The 22,030-nt window shown below is 39.5% G+C and overlaps 2 protein-coding genes across 3 annotated transcripts; one reads left to right on the top strand and one right to left on the bottom strand.

Annotated features, from left to right (window-relative positions):
• The first annotated feature begins 30 nt into the window (after positions 1-30).
• eef1akmt1 (EEF1A lysine methyltransferase 1) lies at positions 31-2,951 on the top strand. Of its 2 annotated transcripts, none has more exons than XM_089133291.1 (4): positions 31-445; positions 540-622; positions 1,728-2,027; positions 2,125-2,951. In XM_089133291.1, the coding sequence occupies exons 1-4, from the start codon at positions 224-226 to the stop codon at positions 2,207-2,209; spliced, it is 690 nt and encodes a 229-aa protein (XP_088989417.1). In that variant the 5' UTR covers positions 31-223; the 3' UTR covers positions 2,210-2,951. The 2 variants fall into 2 exon arrangements, with proteins under 2 accessions (XP_088989417.1, XP_088989416.1); XM_089133290.1 differs by having other exon boundaries at positions 37-445; positions 1,728-2,017.
• Positions 2,949-21,947, bottom strand: il17d (interleukin 17d). Its single transcript, XM_039655805.2, has 2 exons — positions 21,478-21,947; positions 2,949-3,279 (listed from the first exon to the last, which is right to left on the bottom strand). Exons 1-2 carry the CDS (start codon positions 21,783-21,785, stop codon positions 2,952-2,954), a joined length of 636 nt encoding a protein of 211 aa, XP_039511739.2. The 5' UTR covers positions 21,786-21,947; the 3' UTR covers positions 2,949-2,951.
• Between the last annotated feature and the right edge of the window lie 83 nt (positions 21,948-22,030).

The raw sequence follows: 22,030 nt of genomic DNA, 5'->3' as shown, positions 1-22,030 counted from the left end.
ATTGTACTTGCTCGGCCACCGTAGTGGAAACACGTGTGATGCTGTTTTCCGTGCCGTGTGTTACTAACTGCTTCAAATGCATTGTAACGGCGTCGTTCATTAGTAAAATAAGTTTAAAGTCTGGTTAAAACCAAAGTTACTTCTATATTAAATATCGTTTGTGATTGTGACAGTTAGCAAAACTGTTAGCATAATTATTGAATTAACGTTAGCATTGAACTGAATGTTTCCCCAGCCTCCAGCTTTACCAAACGTTAGTTCCCGTGTAATTTTGTTAGAAGAAGGATCTGTTGCAATGAGCGACAGTGAAGATGATGTGCCTCAGCTCTCCGCGGCGGCACTTGCAGCGTTGCAGGAGTTTTACTCCGAGAGTGGAAGGACTGGACCCGGACTGGACTCGACCCAGACAGACAAGTTCTGTGTCGGTGCCGTGGAGGAAGACTGGGTACAGTAAATGTAGTAGAAGTGCTTTTACTTGCGTAATAATTCGTTGATTGTTATACATCAAGTGCTTACTGAGTTCATATGTCTGTGATTAGCGCATGAGTCAGTTCTGGTACAGTGAAGACACGGCCACAAGGTTAGCAGAGGAAGTCCTGCAACAGGCTGGAGAACATGGAAGGTGGGTCACAAGCTCCCTTGGTCCAAATTTTACATTTGTGCAATAGGGTTTGCATGTAAACCTCAAGGACAGTGTGACAGCGATTCTGTTGCATTTAATGCCAGTTAACGTTACCTCGATACGCCAGTAAATGGAGACTAAAAGTTAACTGATCTTGTATGTTCAGTGAAATCATACACATCTATGATTTCACTCAACACACAAGATGATCAGTTGTCACTATTTTTTTTAAAAAAAAATGTTTTATTTTGCTTATTTTTATTTTTTTTAAATTGTGTTTTATTTTTTATTTAATGATTCCATTAAACTTATGAAGCCCAGTCTGGGAAAACCTGACTAATGTAAAATGTAATGCATTTCATGTTGAAAACAAAGAATGTAATTAATTTTCTCGCTCTCTGACTGTATTTTATATCAACATGGTACAATACTATCCTATTCAAATCAGTCTGATAAACGAGTTAGGTCAAAAGTCGTGTGGCCCTCTATACGACCCCAATTGACCTTTAGCTTTACTTAATAAAAAAAAAGGTTCCCTTCATCTCAGTGGAATAAGATTTTGTGACTTTTCATATATTATATATCTATACACACACACACACACACACACAAAAAACTGGGCTTGATTCGGTTGTTCTGGACTGGAGGTATGTAAAAAATGTTTACACTTCTGGTCTTCGGGGTCAATATGACCCCACATTGAAATTAATGGGAAATGTGAAATAACTAATTATATTTTCTTCATGTCAAAAAAACAAAAAACAAATCTGGCATAAATCTGAATTTTTTTACATAGAAGTGAAGGCCTACTAGAGCATAAATGCAATGTATCACAAAAAATATATATTTCATATGCAAGCTAATGGTGTAGTTGAGGAATTGTGTGGTATATGGAAACAAAAGTACTTTATATCTCCAAAAACAACGCATTAATGAATAGATGAGAAGTAAAGTGTTTCTTTCAGGATTCTTTGATGAATAGAAAGTTCAAAAGAACAGCATTTATTTGAAATAGAAATCATGCAACAATATAAGTGTATTTACTGTGTATTACTGACCTTTTATGTGTCCCCTCTCAGACAAATGTTCTATTCCTGTTTTGTAGGATAGCTTGTATAAGTGCACCAAGTGTGTATCAAAAGCTGAAACGTTTGGAATCCATGAGGTCGGATAGTGTGTCTGCTGTCTTGCTGGAGTTTGATCGACGTTTCGCAGCATACGGAGATGAGTTTTTCTTTTATGATTACAACAACCCTCTGTGCCTCTCTGAGGATCTCCTTCCTCAGAGCTTTGACATTGTCATCGCAGACCCTCCATACCTGTCAGAGGAGTGTCTCAGCAAGGTGGCACTCACTGTTAAATACCTCACTAAGGGCAAAATCCTGCTCTGCACAGGCACGTGGAAGTGAATACATCTCTGTACACGAACACATATATACTGTATATATTTGTTATATTTATCACTCATGATCTGTATTCTAATCTTTGCCTTATTCTTGCAGGAGCTATTATGGAGGAGCATGCTGGCAAACTTATGGATCTGAAAATCTGCAGTTTTTTACCAAAACACAATCACAATCTGGCTAATGAGTTCCGCTGCTACGTTAACTATGAATCAAGCCTTCTCTTATGAAAAAAGGCTTATAATCTGACAACATTTGAACTTTGTTTTTCCCATCAACCATCAGCAGAGGATTATTCAGAACAATAAATATTGTCATTCTAAGTGGAAAATTGCAGGGTCCAGATATTACAGCTGAGAACTTGGCCCTTGATCAGAGATTCACAATCAGTCTTTGATTATGCTTTGGCTGGCTTGCATTGTCCATTGCATGCATCTTTTAAAGTTGCAGTCATAGAATTGAAGCAAACCATTTCAGACAGTTTAACTTTGTTTCTAAGCATAAAATGGGCATAGAAGTGAATGTTTGAAATGCATTAGTATGTAATATATTATACACTATTAGACTTGTTACCTGTTTGTTTTTTTTTATTAAAGTAAGCATATGAAGACTGACACAAAGTCAAGCTGAATAATTCTTGAAATGATATCCATTGAATATGACACTCATTCTTGCCTTTAAAAGAAGCGTTTCTTGTGATCTTCTTAATACTTGCACACAGCTTGACTGTATTAGTCACTTAACACCATAAGGCTGACTGGCTTTTCCAGAGTACTTTGGATTAGTAAATGTTTGTATTTTGGCACTGAAAGTTTTCCTTTCGCTCGCCCTCACAGCTGCTTATCTGCAGTGCCAAGTTCTGTCTTTATTTTGGTGAGAGCAGAAAAAGGTTTACATATAGAGAATAAAAAATATCTAACAAGTGATCAGTTCATTTGATTCTTTCTAAAGGTGCTGGAAACTGCATTTTTAGATGCTACTCTTTTCACACTTGGGTTGCTCTTCTGTGTTTTTCTGTCTCTTTCCAACAATGGCACACAAGTACATCCCACGGCGATGGACACGTAGCTCTCCATGTAGGAATGACGACCCCCGACACACGAGCCAGTACGGCGCAGGATGACGGTGGGCATGTACACTGGGGTGCTTCGGAAGCGGTCACTTTCCTCCCCGTTTGGCCCGGTCAGGCATCCCTTACACAAACAATAAGCCTCCGGGAGGTATCGGGGGTACCTTGCAGGCTCATGGGAGATTCTTGGATTAATAAAAAAAAAAAAAAAAAAAAAAAGAATTATTTCCCTTACAGCTAAACAGGCAAGACATTAAATCTCACATGATTGGTTTCGGGAACACGCAACCAAGCTGAATAAAATATATTAGATAATTGTAAACTTTGTAAATTTCAGACTAATATAAAATGTAAGGTATAATCATTTAAACTACATTACACCTTTTGCGTTTGCGAAAGTTAACTAGCTTTACATATGAGATGAATTACTGAAGGTGACCTTGTGAAATCAATCACTTTTTAGAAAGCTTGGAAAACACTCACATAATTATTAGGTTATGGTTAACATTTACATGTAATTTCTCTGCAGCTATTTTTTTATTAATTTATCTAGATTTCAAATTATTTATGTAAAATACATTTAGCCTCTTTCCTGCTCTTACAAATTTTCCTCCCTAGTGCATTTTGTTTATAAACTGAGAAGTAGTGTGTGTGCACTGCACACACACTACTTCTGCAATTAAAATAAAATGACTAAAACAAAAGTTCATAGACCAAATTTGAAAATTGAGGTTTTGTAAAAGAAAGGTTTCACCTTTCACTTTGCTGCCTAATAGACCCTTCCAGAGCTGAGATATCGAAACTCAAAAATTCGACCCGAAAAAATAAAAAAACGACAGTGGTACCACTTTTGTTTTTTGCTTTTTTCGGGCGAAAAATTAAGTTTCTCAAATCTTCTCAAAACTCTGGACTCTGATAGAGGGCCATGAGACTTTAACCTGAGTGCAAAAATGGAGGCTCTAGACCGTTCCAGAGCTGAGATATCGAAACTCAAAAATTCGACCCGAAAAAAAAAAAACGACAGTGGTACCCCTTTCGGGGTTTTTTTTGGGCGAAAAATTACGTTTCTCCAATCTTCTCAAAACTCTGGATTCTGATAGAGGGCCATGAGACTTTAACCTGAGTGCAAAAATGGAGGCTCTGGACCCTTCCAGAGCTGAGATATCGAAACTCAAAAATTCAACCCGAAAAAAAAAACGACAGTGGTACCCCTTTCGTTTTTTTTTTTTTTCGGGCGAAAAATTAAGTTTCTCCAATCTTCTCAAAACTCTGGATTCTGATAGAGGGCCATGAGACTTTAACCTGAGTGCAAAAATGGAGGCTCTAGACCCTTCCAGAGCTGAGATATCGAAACTCAAAAATTCGACCCGAAAGAAAAAAAACGACAGTGGTACCCCTTTTGTTTTTTGCTTTTTTCGGGCGAAAAATTAAGTTTCTCCAATCTTCTCAAAACTCTGGACTCTGATAGAGGGCCATGAGACTTTAACCTGAGTGCAAAAATGGAGGCTCTAGACCCTTCCAGAGCTGAGATATCGAAACTCAAAAATTCGACCCGAAAAAAAAAAACGACAGTGGTACCCCTTTCGTTTTTTTTTTTTTGGTGAAAAATTAAGTTTCTCCAATCTTCTCAAAACTCTGGATTCTGATAGAGGGCCATGAGACTTTAACCTGAGTGCAAAAATTGAGGCTCTAGACCCTTCCAGAGCTGAGATATCGAAACTCAAAAATTCAACCCGAAAAAAAAAACGACAGTGGTACCCCTTTCGTTTTTTTTTTTCGGGCGAAAAATTAAGTTTCTCCAATCTTCTCAAAACTCTGGATTCTGATAGAGGGCCATGAGACTTTAACCTGAGTGCAAAAATGGAGGCTCTAGACCCTTCCAGAGCTGAGATATCGAAACTCAAAAATTCGACCCGAAAAAAAACGACAGTGGTACCCCTTTTGTTTTTTGCTTTTTTCGGGCGAAAAATTAAGTTTCTCTAATCTTCTCAAAACTCTGGACTCTGATAGAGGGCCATGAGACTTTAACCTGAGTGCAAAAATGGAGGCTCTAGACCCTTCCAGGGCTGAGATATCGAAACTCAAAAATTCGACCCGAAAAAAAACGACAGTGGTACCCCTTTTGTTTTTTGCTTTTTTCGGGCGAAAAATTAAGTTTCTCCAATCTTCTCAAAACTCTGGATTCTGATAGAGGGCCATGAGACTTTAACCTGAGTGCAAAAATTGAGGCTCTAGACCCTTCCAGAGCTGAGATATCGAAACTCAAAAATTCAACCCGAAAAAAAAAACGACAGTGGTACCCCTTTCGTTTTTTTTTTTTCGGGCGAAAAATTAAGTTTCTCCAATCTTCTCAAAACTCTGGATTCTGATAGAGGGCAATGAGACTTTAACCTGAGTGCAAAAATGGAGGCTCTAGACCCTTCCAGAGCTGAGATATCAAAACTCAAAAATTCGACCCGAAAAAAAAAAACGACAGTGGTACCCCTTTCGTTTTTTTTTTTTGGCGAAAAATTAAGTTTCTCCAATCTTCTCAAAACTCTGGATTCTGATAGAGGGCCATGAGACTTTAACCTGAGTGCAGAAATTGAGGCTCTAGACCCTTCCAGAGCTGAGATATCGAAACTCAAAAATTCAACCCAAAAAAAAAAACGACAGTGGTACCCCTTTCGTTTTTTTTTTTCGGGCGAAAAATTAAGTTTCTCCAATCTTCTCAAAACTCGACCCGAAAAAAAACGACAGTGGTACCCCTTTTGTTTTTTGCTTTTTTCGGGCGAAAAATTAAGTTTCTCCAATCTTCTCAAAACTCTGGATTCTGATAGAGGGCCATGAGACTTTAACCTGAGTGCAAAAATTGAGGCTCTAGACCCTTCCAGAGCTGAGATATCGAAACTCAAAAATTCAACCCGAAAAAAAAAAAACGACAGTGGTACCCCTTTCGTTTTTTTTTTTTTGGGCAAAAAATTAAGTTTCTCCAATCTTCTCAAAACTCTGGATTCTGATAGAGGGCCATGAGACTTTAACCTGAGTGCAAAAATTGAGGCTCTAGACCCTTCCAGAGCTGAGATATCGAAACTCAAAAATTCAACCCGAAAAAAAAAACGACAGTGGTACCCCTTTCGGGTTTTTTTTTCGGGCGAAAAATTAAGTTTCTCCAATCTTCTCAAAACTCTGGATTCTGATAGAGGGCCATGAGACTTTAACCTGAGTGCAAAAATGGAGGCTCTAGTACCTTCCAGAGCTGAGATATCGAAACTCAAAAATTCGACCCGAAAAAAAAAAAAAAACGACAGTGGTACCCCTTTCGTTTTTTTTTTTTGGGCGAAAAATTAAGTTTCTCCAATCTTCTCAAAACTCTGGATTCTGATAGAGGGCCATGAGACTTTAACCTGAGTGCAAAAATGGAGGCTCTAGACCCTTCCAGAGCTGAGATATCGAAACTCAAAAATTCGACCCGAAAAAAAAAACGACAGTGGTACCCCTTTTGTTTTTTGCTTTTTTTCGGGCGAAAAATTATGTTTCTCTAATCTTCTCAAAACTCTGGACTCTGATAGAGGGCCATGAGACTTTAACCTGAGTGCAAAAATGGAGGCTCTAGACCCTTCCAGGGCTGAGATATCGAAACTCAAAAATTCGACCCGAAAAAAAAACGACAGTGGTACCCCTTTTGTTTTTTGCTTTTTTCGGGCGAAAAATTAAGTTTCTCCAATCTTCTCAAAACTCTGGATTCTGATAGAGGGCCATGAGACTTTAACCTGAGTGCAAAAATTGAGGCTCTAGACCCTTCCAGAGCTGAGATATCGAAACTCAAAAATTCGACCCGAAAAAAAAAAAAACGACAGTGGTACCCCTTTCGTTTTTTTTTTTTGGGCGAAAAATTAAGTTTCTCCAATCTTCTCAAAACTCTGGATTCTGATAGAGGGCCATGAGACTTTAACCTGAGTGCAAAAATTGAGGCTCTAGACCCTTCCAGAGCTGAGATATCGAAACTCAAAAATTCAACCCGAAAAAAAAAAGACAGTGGTACCCCTTTTGTTTTTTGCTTTTTTCGGGCGAAAAATTAAGTTTCTCTAATCTTCTCAAAACTCTGGACTCTGATAGAGGGCCATGAGACTTTAACCTGAGCGCAAAAATGGAGGCTCTAGACCCTTCCAGGGCTGAGATATCGAAACTCAAAAATTCGACCCGAAAAAAAAACGACAGTGGTACCCCTTTTGTTTTTTGCTTTTTTCGGGCGAAAAATTAAGTTTCTCCAATCTTCTCAAAACTCTGGATTCTGATAGAGGGCCATGAGACTTTAACCTGAGTGCAAAAATTGAGGCTCTAGACCCTTCCAGAGCTGAGATATCGAAACTCAAAAATTCAACCCGAAAAAAAAAAGACAGTGGTACCCCTTTTGTTTTTTGCTTTTTTCGGGCGAAAAATTAAGTTTCTCTAATCTTCTCAAAACTCTGGACTCTGATAGAGGGCCATGAGACTTTAACCTGAGCGCAAAAATGGAGGCTCTAGACCCTTCCAGGGCTGAGATATCGAAACTCAAAAATTCGACCCGAAAAAAAAACGACAGTGGTACCCCTTTTGTTTTTTGCTTTTTTCGGGCGAAAAATTAAGTTTCTCCAATCTTCTCAAAACTCTGGATTCTGATAGAGGGCCATGAGACTTTAACCTGAGTGCAAAAATTGAGGCTCTAGACCCTTTCAGAGCTGAGATATCAAAACTCAAAAATTCGACCCGAAAAAAAAAACCGACAGTGGTACCCCTTTTGTTTTTTGCTTTTTTCGGGCAAAAAATTACGTTTCTCCAATCTTCTCAAAACTCTGGACTCTGATAGAGGGCCATGAGACTTTAACCTGAGTGCAAAAATGGAGGCTCTAGACCCTTCCAGAGCTGAGATATCGAAACTCAAAAATTCGACCCGAAAAAAAAAAAACGACAGTGGTACCCCTTTCGTTTTTGTTTTTTTGGGCGAAAAATTAAGTTTCTCCAATCTTCTCAAAACTCTGGATTCTGATAGAGGGCCATGAGACTTTAACCTGAGTGCAAAAATGGAGGCTCTAGACCCTTCCAGGGCTGAGATATCGAAACTCAAAAATTCGACCCGAAAAAAAAACGACAGTGGTACCCCTTTTGTTTTTTGCTTTTTTCGGGCGAAAAATTAAGTTTCTCCAATCTTCTCAAAACTCTGGACTCTGGTAGAGGGCCATGAGACTTTAAGCTGAGTGCAAAAATGGAGGCTCTAGACCCTTCCAGAGCTGAGATATCAAAACTCAAAAATTCGACCCGAAAAAAAAAAACGACAGTGGTACCCTTTTTGTTTTTTGCTTTTTTCGGGCGAAAAATTAAGTTTCTCCAATCTTCTCAAAACTCTGGATTCTGATAGAGGGCCATGAGACTTTAACCTGAGTGCAAAAATTGAGGCTCTAGACCCTTCCAGAGCTGAGATATCGAAACTCAAAAATTCAACCCGAAAAAAAAAAACGACAGTGGTACCCCTTTCGTTTTTTTTTTTTTGGGCGAAAAATTAAGTTTCTCCAATCTTCTCAAAACTCTGGATTCTGATAGAGGGCCATGAGACTTTAACCTGAGTGCAAAAATTGAGGCTCTAGACCCTTCCAGAGCTGAGATATCGAAACTCAAAAATTCAACCCGAAAAAAAAAAACGACAGTGGTACCCCTTTCGTTTTTTTTTTTTCGGGCGAAAAATTAAGTTTCTCCAATCTTCTCAAAACTCTGGATTCTGATAGAGGGCCATGAGACTTTAACCTGAGTGCAAAAATTGAGGCTCTAGACCCTTCCAGAGCTGAGATATCGAAACTCAAAAATTCAACCCGAAAAAAAAAAACGACAGTGGTACCCCTTTCGGTTTTTTTTTTTGGGCGAAAAATTAAGTTTCTCCAATCTTCTCAAAACTCTGGATTCTGATAGAGGGCCATGAGACTTTAACCTGAGTGCAAAAATGGAGGCTCTAGACCCTTCCAGAGCTGAGATATCGAAACTCAAAAATTCGACCCGAAAAAAAAAACGACAGTGGTACCCCTTTTGTTTTTTGCTTTTTTCGGGCGAAAAATTAAGTTTCTCTAATCTTCTCAAAACTCTGGACTCTGATAGAGGGCCACGAGACTTTAACCTGAGTGCAAAAATGGAGGCTCTAGACCCTTCCAGGGCTGAGATATCGAAACTCAAAAATTCGACCCGAAAAAAAAAACGACAGTGGTACCCCTTTTGTTTTTTGCTTTTTTCGGGCGAAAAATTAAGTTTCTCCAATCTTCTCAAAACTCTGGATTCTGATAGAGGGCCATGAGACTTTAACCTGAGTGCAAAAATTGAGGCTTGTTGTGGAAATTTTAATCTCACACGTATTAATTGTTCTCCCTTATCAAGAGTGGAGCTAGGCACCAGAGGACCGGCCGGGTCAGGGGTCATCTTAGACTGGGAGGGGTTGAGGGGGTTAGTAAATCTAACCTGGCATCATGAATCCTATAACTTTGTGGAAATTTACAGAGAAGGCTCGGCTTGCAGTAAATAACCTTGGGGAGGGCTATTTAGTCTTCACCCCGGCCTGTGTTCTGGGCGTCACTCCACTTCGCAGTAATCTGTGTTGGTGACTGAGCCTTATTGTTCTTGCAAGAATAATAAACCTTTTCCTTTATTAATTTGACTCAGAGTGTCTCTTACGAAGTGATGTCTGTTTATTGAATTTTTGCCTTAACAATTGGTGTCAGAAGAATGGGATTCCTTGGAAGTGCCTTCTGGACCTGAGAGCGGACGGTGTTTGGCCACCTGGACTGAGCAGTTCCAGCTCTACCTCGTAAGCTTGAGAGAGAGGGGCCGACCGCTATCAGGCCCAGGAGAGGCTCCACTGGAATCAAAAAAAAGAACCCGAGGCACAGAGAAAAGACATCCTGGTAAGACACAGCTAAATTCATTTTATATTGGGTATATAATTGAGAGGAACTGTACTGGCTGGGGTCTATTTCGGTGGTTGCGAATAAGAGAGTAGTCCAAAATTAATTGAGACCTGTTGGCAGGTCAAGAGATTTCACATGGACACTGAGTTTTCGTAAATTGCGAATAAGAGAGTAGTCCAAGATTAATTGAGACCTGTTGTCAGGTCAAGAAATTTCACATGGACACTGAGTTTTCGTAAATCTGAAATTAATTGACATTTGTCAGGTCAGAGATTTCGCCCAGATTACGGTCCGAGATCACTTGAGAGCTGAAAGCAGGTCAAGAGATTTCAGGTGGACTCTAATCTGTGGGGTAATTGAAGATCTGCAGCGGGGTCAAAAGATTTCCAGTAGATAAAGCGCTGGTAGTGCACCTTGACCGATCTTGGGTTAAGAGATCGGATCTGTTGGAGACGTCCGACAGATTATTAGACGCGTCGGAGGGAAAATCCACGGGGGAAATAGAAACAGCCAGTATGGGGAAATCTCAGAGCAAGCTTGCCAGATATGATACACCAGTGTTTTGGTCAAATGAGAAAACATTATGGGCAGAAGTGTGTGGATATAGAAAAATTGATAAAGTATCATGATTTTCCCAGTGAGGGAACACTGAGCGCTACCAGGCTAAAGGTAGGCTAGTGAAGAAATCAGTGGAACAGGGCAGCGAAAAGCAAACAGGCTGTTGTGGCTGCGTTCATCATGAATGTAAAAATGTGAACAGACAGTGGACATTTGGCTTGAGGAAGCTGGTAGAGAGAAAAGAAAATTCTGAAAGAATTCATGGAACTATTTATGAGCGACTGTTAAGTCAGGTTAAGTTGAACTTATATGAAAATAAGTTTCAGATAAAACAAAGGCATTGAGTATGATTAACAGTTATATAAAGATAAGGAATGTTTCATTAAGCAGAATGGGGAACAATTTTATATTTTAGTGGTAAAATAATGATTGAAATTATGTTTAATTTTGGTTTGACAACCATTGTTTGAACCTAAAGGGTACAGTCAAGAAACTTTGTGAAAACAACTTAGAATATTTTGAGCATTTCGATGCGGCTAATGAAAATTAATGTTCTGTCAATAATAATGAAGAAGATTATGATTGGGCTATTGTGATTAAATCCGCCACTGGTGGACTGTAAAAGAATACAGAGAACTGCTTATCAGTGGCTCTGTGTGCATTCCTGAATGGGTCACACACTGCTTCAAGTGTGTGCAGTAAGTTGGAGCGGATAGAGAGTGTTTTAATTGTGGTCAGCAGGATTATTTAACACGTAACTGTAAATGCCCACAGAGAATGTGTTTTAAAATGTGATAACAGACAACACATTTCTGGTATTAATGTGGGTTTGGAAGTAGATCCGTGTTTAAATGACGACATTACAATTTTTTGTCTGAGAAATGAAAGATAAAAACAAGGTCAAAAGATTGAAGTTTTAAAGTGAATCCTTTTGAAGAAAGGATCTATAATAGTAATTTTTAAAAGTGAATTGATGAATAGGCCTACAGTTTGATGTAAAATGAATGACTCCAACAAATGTAAGTTGCAAAATATATCAAAGTAACTAAAAGGATGATTGTGTTTTAATTAAACATTGTAAAAAGGTTTTAGATGATATAGAGAGACTAATCGCACAGATGATTTACAATAACTGCAAAGGTATCACAAGCAGAGAGTGCTTGCCTCGTCAAAGTTAGTGTGAATCCTAATTGGAGACTGATAAACTCCAAGAGAAAACTTAAGTCGAATATTAAGCAATGGTTGAGAACTTGACGATTAAAATTGAGATTGAGAAATGAGAAACGTTATTGAGAACTAGAATAACTATTTTTATTTAAGAACAAATAAAGCAGTACTTTATTAGCAGTTGTTGAATGCTGATTAAACAAACAACTTGAGAAGTTGACCATGAAAGAACTAGAAGCCGATGTTTAGCTTTCAAAAAGATAAGTTTGTTTTGGGCTGTAATGAAACAGTTTGCTTATCTGAATCTGATGTGTACTGTGGCTGAAAACTGCCAGTGCAACGGAGACTCAATCTGAGAGGAAATTAGTAATGCCTAATTCCCTGATGTGGGCAAAAGACAAATGTAAATAATGTTTATTTGAAACCGTATGTAATTTCTGGCAAAGATGCCTTAAGCTGGAATAGAATATAAAGTTTGATGTTAGAAGTTTATGAGCGCGCAGTACCAGTCCTGAATACCTCACAGTCTCTCTCTCATTCAATGTCAGCTACAGATGTTATCTGAGCCTGTGTCATTAGTGATAATAAGCTATTTGTATTAAAACACAGTGTTTCAGTTGAAGATCATAGACACAGAGATGTTAAGAGAAATCATTGCCATTCAGAGGCAATTTGTATTTTAAATGTTTTAAAAGTAAAACTGAAGGACTTTCAAGAAGTCATTAAAATAATAATAGACGAAACGAAGATACATCTTTGACTAGGTTGTTTGTGAACCAATAACTTATTTGTCTGAAAATCTTAGTCCCCACCATGAAACGGGGGCGGGGACGATGGCTCCGCCTACAGATGAAGTGCACTGAATGTACGGTTGTGATCTAAATCCACTGAGTAGCTAGTTGCTGCTTTTAAGATGGTTAATGGATTTAAGTGATTGAATACTGTTGTTATTAACCTGTCTCCCTGTGTTACAACTATTAGGCAATCCGAATGGCCCTGGTGACTCTTGAATATTTTTCCTAAGCTCCAGAAACAACAGATTTTGTTGAAGAAAACGGTTTTGAGAAAATGGCGGTTACCATGTGTGCACGAGTGGTCATCTCGATGACGGGTAAGACCTTCTTTGGCCAAATAGGAGGCAACCTAAGGCAGGGGGATCACGCAGACACTGGGCATCTCCTGATGGAGGTGTTTATGTGAGGTTGGGTATGAGAGTGGACGGGTGTCTGCGAGGCCAACAGCATCCTGTATCGTTAGGGGGGATGGAGCTGTGAGGAGTCACGGCAGTCTGCCCCAGGAACGTAAGTCCCTCTATCCCACTCACCAGAAACCGCATTCACTGCATGGCTTGTTTCTCATTATGACAAGCTCTATGTATGCCAGGGGACCACACCCTGATGGAGATTATAGATAAAGAGCTAACAGGAAGGGGGCTTCGGGGTTCAGTCAGGGCCATGAAGTGATTCCCATTAGTTGTTGTGGAGACAGTAACAAAACTTTTGGATTTCGGTTACCTTATGGGCAAGGAAAATTATAGTGTAGATTTAGAATATGTCTAACATAGTTTTGACTCCTGAAGGTCATTAGACATGGTGGTGACTAAAGATAAAGACAGCTTTTGTAGATTTAAGAAAAGTCTGGATAACAAAGGTGAATGGTCAAAGGATATTGTAATGCGTTTAAATGTTGTCTAAGTTACAGTCTTAGGAGGCTGTTGAAAAGATTATTTTGTTATAGTGAGAGAGACTTGAGTGGAGGAAGGAACTGTGTCTGTCTTTCTGTTATTGGCCTGCTAAAGCAAAATAATGATAATGAACCAAAACAACCAGCTGACCATGTTAAATTCGAATGAATAATGAACAGACATGCTTTGAAAGATGGTTCAGAAACCATGTAAAATTAGGTAAAGGTTACAAGAAAATGTAAAGTTTAAAATCTTATTCGAAAGATTTGAATATGAAAATATGCAGTTCATAGTCAGGTATGAGTGTGTGTGTGTGTGTGTGTGTGTGTGTGTGTGTTTAATAGTGAAAGCATTTTATGCTTTTGTGAGTTTTATCATCACAGATGGGCCAAGGCAAATGACAAACTTTAAAGGAAAATTCTGACGAGCTTTAAGTTGATTGGTCATCAAGCTCTGTCTAGCAGTAATAGTTTTGTCATTCATGATGTAGTTGTAAATTGGAATTGTGAATTTGTTGACGGACGTCTGTCGGGTCTGTCAGGGGTTGAGATCAACGAAAAGGGTGTAGATTTGACGGCAACAACAAAGAAAAATGGCTAAGTTAATATCGAATTATTAAGAGAGTCCTTAACAATTATGAACTGAGGGGGACATGTTTGACTGACATAGACTAAGTCTGTACAGCACGACCTGACCTGATAGAAACAATTGATGACTTTGGAAATGTTTGTAGATAACTGACTTGAGAGACCAAACAACAGGCCTGAAAAGCAGGATTCGCTGTGAGACTCAGGGCCATTGCCCTTCAAAAAACTTCGATAAGAAGGTGAGATTGGGCCTTTAAGTAATATTTTTGTTTCAGAGGCAGAAAAAGATGTCTGGGCGAAAATTGGTTGAAGGATGCTGTTTGGGTTAGTGTTGATTGGAGAATTAGATTAATTTGAATTGATGCATGAGCTGGGTCATGCATCAAAAGGGGGATGGTAACAATTGCCAAATATGGGTTTACTGAGGGGTTCAAATTTGCTGAAAGCCATTGCACAGGAGGGGCAATATTGCTGTCTATAAGTGGGCTGCACACGCTGATAACACAATTTCAGGACTGTTTAACAGGAGACGCCAGGGCAGAGGCAGCAGCGAAGGCCATGGCAGCACAACAGACAAAGGAAACTACGTGTATCTGAAAATAACCTCGACATATGTTTTTCTCTACAGATCATAAAGACTTTTAAGACATGAGCAGAATGTGTCTAATAAAATAATGGCTAGGGATGAATTTGGCTAACTACCCTGGCCTGGGTTATTAGTGTGACGGAACGGTGTCACACCTGCGCAGCGCATAACTAAGATTTTCCTTTTACAGAATCTCAGGATGGATTGCAGCAAACAGAACTGATTCTGTTTCAAATGTAAACGTTATGCTGAGGACATGAGCAATATGAGTTGAATGTTTCCCAGAGGAAAAAGGACTCTGAATGATATTAAGATCCAGTGATAATGTTTCAGGTTATTGATTCCACAGGTCACATTAAAAGGGGAAGACCGGCCAGACAAGCAGATGAGTTAATAGATGTTGTCACTAACAAGAATAGTTAAGGTCTCTGTTCGCAGGTGAAAGCAGGCAAGAAATGGTTCACTCCAGTGGGGGTGCGGTCGTGAATTAAGGGAAACCTTGAAAGGATCAGAGAATGTGACAACTGGGTCCAAGCCTCTCACCTTAAGACAACACCAGCAGGCCTCAACCATCCAATAGAGCATAAAGTGAGGGGTCAAAGGCTAGTGCTAGTAACAGCCTCCCTCCCGACGTGGGAAGACCATTGCGACGGCACGCAAAGTGTCACCCTGGTGAACATGGAACGTCCATGGGGCGAACGAGATGATCAACACACCTGGAGGAACCACCTGCTAACTGATGGTTTAAGTTAACAGGAGAATTTGTTTCTGTGATGATTTTGATAATTTTGTTTGAATCAAACTAAGTATTGATTTGATTGGTGCAAAATATAGGAAATGTATTGATCGATGTGTCTGTACTAGAGATATTAGAGTTCATTTTGAACAACTAATTTGGTTACAAGAAAGGATAAAATTATAAGTCTTATCTGGTAAGATTTGTTAAACGGCATTCAATAGGGCTTACTAAATTGAATTAGAAGTCTTGTTTTAACATTGCAGACTATAGTGACAACATAACTGGTGGATTGAACACATGAGACAGGTGGTAAAGGAGCCTGAACATGCTAATGGGGCATGGGTTGGGTGGTTCATGTCTATGTGGGGAGGATGGGTGTACTGGATAATCCAGACGGTACTGCCAATTGTAGCGATATAGGACTGCTGCATTTTGGTGTATTTTAATATCATATTGGAACAATTATGGGGTTTTGTTGGTTGTTTTTCTTGCTAATCAATAACCTATTTCTTATATATTTGGAGTGACTGAGGGTCTGATTTTTATCAGGAGTGCAATAACAGTGATTATTCATTTAGCCCGGCTTCAAATAAAATGCTTTACTTGCTTGCTAGACAATTAATGGAGCTTTACTCCGCAAAAACAGCCTTAAGCTTTCTTCTTTTACAAATACTATTTTTTCAACAGATGTTTAAGCAGAGTGATCATTTATGCGAAAATCAATTGAAGGGTATAAATGTGATGTTGGGCTTAAAATTTGTCTTTGTTTATTATTATGATTATGGGTAACCTAATGATAAACAGGGGGGAATTGTTGTGGAAATTTTAATCTCACACGTATTAATTGTTCTCCCTTATCAAGAGTGGAGCTAGGCACCAGAGGACCGGCCGGGTCAGGGGTCATCTTAGACTGGGAGGGGTTGAGGGGGTTAGTAAATCTAACCTGGCATCATGAATCCTATAACTTTGTGGAAATTTACAGAGAAGGCTCGGCTTGCAGTAAATAACCTAGGGGAGGGCTATTTAGTCTTCACCCCGGCCTGTGTTCGGGGCGTCACTCCACTTCGCAGTAATCTGTGTTGGTGACTGAGCCTTATTGTTCTTGCAAGAATAATAAACCTTTTCCTTTATTAATTTGACTCAGAGTGTCTCTTACGAAGTGATGTCTGTTTATTGAATTTTTGCCTTAACAGGCTCTAGACCCTTCCAGAGCTGAGATATCGAAACTCAAAAATTCAACCCGAAAAAAAAAAAACGACAGTGGTACCTCTTTCGTTTTTTTTTTTCGGGCGAAAAATTAAGTTTCTCCAATCTTCTCAAAACTCTGGATTCTGATAGAGGGCCATGAGACTTTAACCTGAGTGCAAAAATTTAGGCTCTAGACTCTTCCAGAGCTGAGATATCGAAACTCAAAAATTCGACCCGAAAAAAAAACGACAGTGGTACCCCTTTTGTTTTTTGCTTTTTTCGGGCGAAAAATTAAGTTTCTCCAATCTTCTCAAAACTCTGGATTCTGATAGAGGGCCATGAGACTTTAACCTGAGTGCAAAAATTGAGGCTCTAGACCCTTTCAGAGCTGAGATATCAAAACTCAAAAATTCGACCCGAAAAAAAAAAACGACAGTGGTACCCCTTTTGTTTTTTGCTTTTTTCGGGCAAAAAATTACGTTTCTCCAATCTTCTCAAAACTCTGGACTCTGATAGAGGGCCATGAGACTTTAACCTGAGTGCAAAAATGGAGGCTCTAGACCCTTCCAGAGCTGAGATATCGAAACTCAAAAATTCGACCCGAAAAAAAAAAAACGACAGTGGTACCCCTTTCGTTTTTGTTTTTTTGGGCGAAAAATTAAGTTTCTCCAATCTTCTCAAAACTCTGGATTCTGATAGAGGGCCATGAGACTTTAACCTGAGTGCAAAAATGGAGGCTCTAGACCCTTCCAGGGCTGAGATATCGAAACTCAAAAATTCGACCCGAAAAAAAAACGACAGTGGTACCCCTTTTGTTTTTTGCTTTTTTCGGGCGAAAAATTAAGTTTCTCCAATCTTCTCAAAACTCTGGACTCTGGTAGAGGGCCATGAGACTTTAAGCTGAGTGCAAAAATGGAGGCTCTAGACCCTTCCAGAGCTGAGATATCGAAACTCAAAAATTCGACCCGAAAAAAAAAAAACGACAGTGGTACCCCTTTCGTTTTTGTTTTTTTGGGCGAAAAATTAAGTTTCTCCAATCTTCTCAAAACTCTGGATTCTGATAGAGGGCCATGAGACTTTAACCTGAGTGCAAAAATGGAGGCTCTAGACCCTTCCAGGGCTGAGATATCGAAACTCAAAAATTCGACCCGAAAAAAAAACGACAGTGGTACCCCTTTTGTTTTTTGCTTTTTTCGGGCGAAAAATTAAGTTTCTCCAATCTTCTCAAAACTCTGGACTCTGGTAGAGGGCCATGAGACTTTAAGCTGAGTGCAAAAATGGAGGCTCTAGACCCTTCCAGAGCTGAGATATCAAAACTCAAAAATTCGACCCGAAAAAAAAAAACGACAGTGGTACCCTTTTTGTTTTTTGCTTTTTTCGGGCGAAAAATTAAGTTTCTCCAATCTTCTCAAAACTCTGGACTCTGATAGAGGGCCATGAGACTTTAACCTGAGTGCAAAAATGGAGGCTCTAGACCCTTCCAGAGCTGAGATATCGAAACTCAAAAATTCCACCCGAAAAAAAAAAAAAAACGACAGTGGTACCCCTTTCGTTTTTTTTTTTTTGGGCGAAAAATTAAGTTTCTCCAATCTTCTCAAAACTCTGGATTCTGATAGAGGGCCATGAGACTTTAACCTGAGTGCAAAAATTGAGGCTCTAGACCCTTCCAGAGCTGAGATATCGAAACTCAAAAATTCAACCCGAAAAAAAAAAACGACAGTGGTACCCCTTTCGTTTTTTTTTTTTCGGGCGAAAAATTAAGTTTCTCCAATCTTCTCAAAACTCTGGATTCTGATAGAGGGCCATGAGACTTTAACCTGAGTGCAAAAATTGAGGCTCTAGACCCTTCCAGAGCTGAGATATCGAAACTCAAAAATTCAACCCGAAAAAAAAAACGACAGTGGTACCCCTTTCGGTTTTTTTTTTTGGGCGAAAAATTAAGTTTCTCCAATCTTCTCAAAACTCTGGATTCTGATAGAGGGCCATGAGACTTTAACCTGAGTGCAAAAATGGAGGCTCTAGACCCTTCCAGAGCTGAGATATCGAAACTCAAAAATTCGACCCGAAGAAAAAAACGACAGTGGTACCCCTTTTGTTTTTTGCTTTTTTCGGGCGAAAAATTAAGTTTCTCTAATCTTCTCAAAACTCTGGACTCTGATAGAGGGCCACGAGACTTTAACCTGAGTGCAAAAATGGAGGCTCTAGACCCTTCCAGGGCTGAGATATCGAAACTCAAAAATTCGACCCGAAAAAAAAACGACAGTGGTACCCCTTTTGTTTTTTGCTTTTTTCGGGCGAAAAATTAAGTTTCTCCAATCTTCTCAAAACTCTGGATTCTGATAGAGGGCCATGAGACTTTAACCTGAGTGCAAAAATTGAGGCTCTAGACCCTTCCAGAGCTGAGATATCGAAACTCAAAAATTCAACCCGAAAAAAAAAAAACGACAGTGGTACCTCTTTCGTTTTTTTTTTCGGGCGAAAAATTAAGTTTCTCCAATCTTCTCAAAACTCTGGATTCTGATAGAGGGCCATGAGACTTTAACCTGAGTGCAAAAATGGAGGCTCTAGACCCTTCCAGAGCTGAGATATCGAAACTCAAAAATTCGACCCGAAAAAAAAACGACAGTGGTACCCCTTTTGTTTTTTGCTTTTTTCGGGCGAAAAATTAAGTTTCTCCAATCTTCTCAAAACTCTGGACTCTGGTAGAGGGCCATGAGACTTTAACCTGAGTGCAAAAATGGAGGCTCTAGACCCTTCCAGGGCTGAGATATCGAAACTCAAAAATTCGACCCGAAAAAAAAACGACCGTGGTACCCCTTTTGTTTTTTGCTTTTTTCGGGCGAAAAATTAAGTTTCTCCAATCTTCTCAAAACTCTGGATTCTGATAGAGGGCCATGAGACTTTAACCTGAGTGCAAAAATGGAGGCTCTAGACCCTTCCAGAGCTGAGATATCGAAACTCAAAAATTCGACCCGAAAAAAAAAACGACAGTGGTACCCCTTTTGTTTTTTGCTTTTTTCGGGCGAAAAATTAAGTTTCTCCAATCTTCTCAAAACTCTGGATTCTGATAGAGGGCCATGAGACTTTAACCTGAGTGCAAAAATGGAGGCTCTAGACCCTTCCAGAGCTGAGATATCGAAACTCAAAAATTCGACCCGAAAAAAAAAAAACGACAGTGGTACCCCTTTCGTTTTTGTTTTTTTTTTGGCGAAAAATTAAGTTTCTCCAATCTTCTCAAAACTCTGGATTCTGATAGAGGGCCATGAGACTTTAACCTGAGTGCAAAAATTGAGGCTCTAGACCCTTCCAGAGCTGAGATATCGAAACTCAAAAATTCAACCCGAAAAAAAAACGACAGTGGTACCCCTTTCGTTTTTTTTTTCGGGCGAAAAATTTAGTTTCTCCAATCTTCTCAAAACTCTGGATTCTGATAGAGGGCCATGAGACTTTAACCTGAGTGCAAAAATGGAGGCTCTAGACCCTTCCAGAGCTGAGATATCAAAACTCAAAAATTTGACCCGAAAAAAAAAAAACGACAGTGGTACCCCTTTTGTTTTTTTTGTTTTTCGGGCAAAAAATTAAGTTTCTCCAATCTTCTCAAAACTCTGGATTCTGATAGAGGGCCATGAGACTTTAACCTGAGTGCAAAAATGGAGGCTCTAGACCCTTCCAGAGCTGAGATATCGAAACTCAAAAATTCCACCCGAAAAAAAAAAAACGACAGTGGTACCCCTTTCGTTTTTTGTTTTTTTTTGGGCGAAAAATTAAGTTTCTCCAATCTTCTCAAAACTCTGGATTCTGATAGAGGGCCATGAGACTTTAACCTGAGTGCAAAAATGGAGGCTCTAGACCCTTCCAGAGCTGAGATATCGAAACACAAAAATTCGACCCGAAAAAAAAAAACGACAGTGGTACCCCTTTCGTTTTTTTTGTTTTTTTTTTCGGGCGAAAAATTAAGTTTCTCCAATCTTCTCAAAACTCTGGATTCTCATAGAGGGCCATGAGACTTTAACCTGAGTGCAAAAATGGAGGCTCTAGACCCTTCCAGAGCTGAGATATCGAAACTCAAAAATTCGACCCGAAAAAAAAAAAAAAAAAACGACAGTTGTACCCCTTTTGTTTTTTTGGGAGAAAAATTAAGTTTCTCCATTTAACTCTGGATTCTGATAGAGGGCCATGAGACTTTAACCCGAGTGCAAAAATGGAGGCTCTAGACCCTTCCAGAGCTGAGATATCGAAACTCAAAAATTCGACCCGAAAAAAAAAAAAACGACAGTGGTAACCCTTTCGTTTTTGTTTTTTTTTTTTGGGCGAAAAATTAAGTTTCTCCATTTTACTCAAAACTCTGGATTCTGATAGAGGGCCATGAGACTTTGACCTGAGTGCAAAAATGGAGGCTCTAGACCCTTCCAGAGCTGAGATGTCCAAACTCAAAAATTTGACCCGAAAAAAAAAAAAAGACGACAGTGGTACCCCTTTCGTTTTTGTTTTTTTTATGGGCGAAAAATTAAGTTTCTCCAATCTTCTCAAAACTCTGGATTCTGATAGAGGGCCACGAGACTTTAACCTGAGTGCAAAAATGGAGGCTCGACCCTTCCAGAGCTGAGATATCGAAACTCAAAAATTCGACCCGAAAAAAAAAACGACAGTGGTACCCCTTTCGTTTTTTTTTTTTGTTTTTTTTTTTCGGGCGAAAAATTACGTTTCTCCAATCTTCTCAAAACTCTGGATTCTGATAGAGGGCCATGAGACTTTAACCTGAGTGCAAAAATGGAGGCTGCCTTTAAAAAACTATTGCAGCCTTAATGAGATTCAAAGTGTTTATCATCACTTTTTCACAAGTAACATGATAACATCAAAATAATATTGATGTTGTTTTGTAAAAAAAACAAAAACAAAAAAAAGAATATGAAGGTTTAATAAATTCATAAATGTACTTTTCAAATAAATGTTAGTTTCAAATAAATACCTGTACGCCCACGGCGAGAGGCTGAGGAGGTTCACTGGGGTACGTGGTCTGTCGCGAGCTAGACGAGACGCTGATTGACAGCTCAGATTCTGGCGCTCTGGAGGCGCGAGCTGCAAGGTGTGATGAAACGCGCTAAGCACCCCGACCGAGAGCCTCCCAAACATCTGCTCCAAAATCTCCTCTGGTAAGTCCAGGCAGGAGCGAGTCCTCGGTGTTCTCCTGGACACCTTCTGTTCCCGTTCACCCGGCGCGCTCCCGCAACACCACAACAACAGGAGCACAAGCGTCGAAACAACTTGACCGCGCATTTCAGTTTACACCGAGTCTGAGCCCGCTTTACTGTCAGCAAACGACTGTTGGGAAAGATTAATTAATGTAAATCTCTTAAAGCGACCTACACGACTTCCCACTCGTTGCGTAAAGCTGTGCCTCATCCGTCCGTCCCGTAAATGCGCTCAGGATACTTGACTCCAGATATTGGGCGGACTGTTTGATAATGACAAGATCATGATCTGCTCAATGCGAAAACTCTCACATTGATTCACCCCCACGG

Source organism: Pimephales promelas, chromosome 7 (genome assembly GCF_988280905.1).
Source record: "Pimephales promelas chromosome 7, fPimPro1.hap1.1, whole genome shotgun sequence".
NCBI classification, from domain to species: Eukaryota; Metazoa; Chordata; class Actinopteri; order Cypriniformes; family Leuciscidae; genus Pimephales; species Pimephales promelas.
The sequence above is the reverse complement of the archived record's forward strand: the minus strand, read 5'-3'. Positions and strand labels throughout refer to the sequence as shown.

What these genes read in the sequence shown, in the direction of transcription:
- eef1akmt1 (XM_089133290.1), top strand. Translation starts at nt 224, where the DNA reads ATGTTTCCCCAGCCTCCAGCTTTACCAAACGTTAGTTCCCGTGTAATT. An exon ending in CAGGCTGGAGAACATGGAAG is followed by an intron (nt 623 to 1,727) that starts GTGGGTCACAAG and finishes CCTGTTTTGTAG; the next exon opens with GATAGCTTGTATAAGTGCAC. An exon ending in CAAAATCCTGCTCTGCACAG is followed by an intron (nt 2,018 to 2,124) that starts GCACGTGGAAGT and finishes TTATTCTTGCAG; the next exon opens with GAGCTATTATGGAGGAGCAT.
- il17d (XM_039655805.2), bottom strand. Translation starts at nt 21,785, where the DNA reads ATGCGCGGTCAAGTTGTTTCGACGCTTGTGCTCCTGTTGTTGTGGTGT. An exon ending in CTCTCGCCGTGGGCGTACAG is followed by an intron (nt 3,280 to 21,477) that starts GTATTTATTTGA and finishes TATTAATCCAAG; the next exon opens with AATCTCCCATGAGCCTGCAA.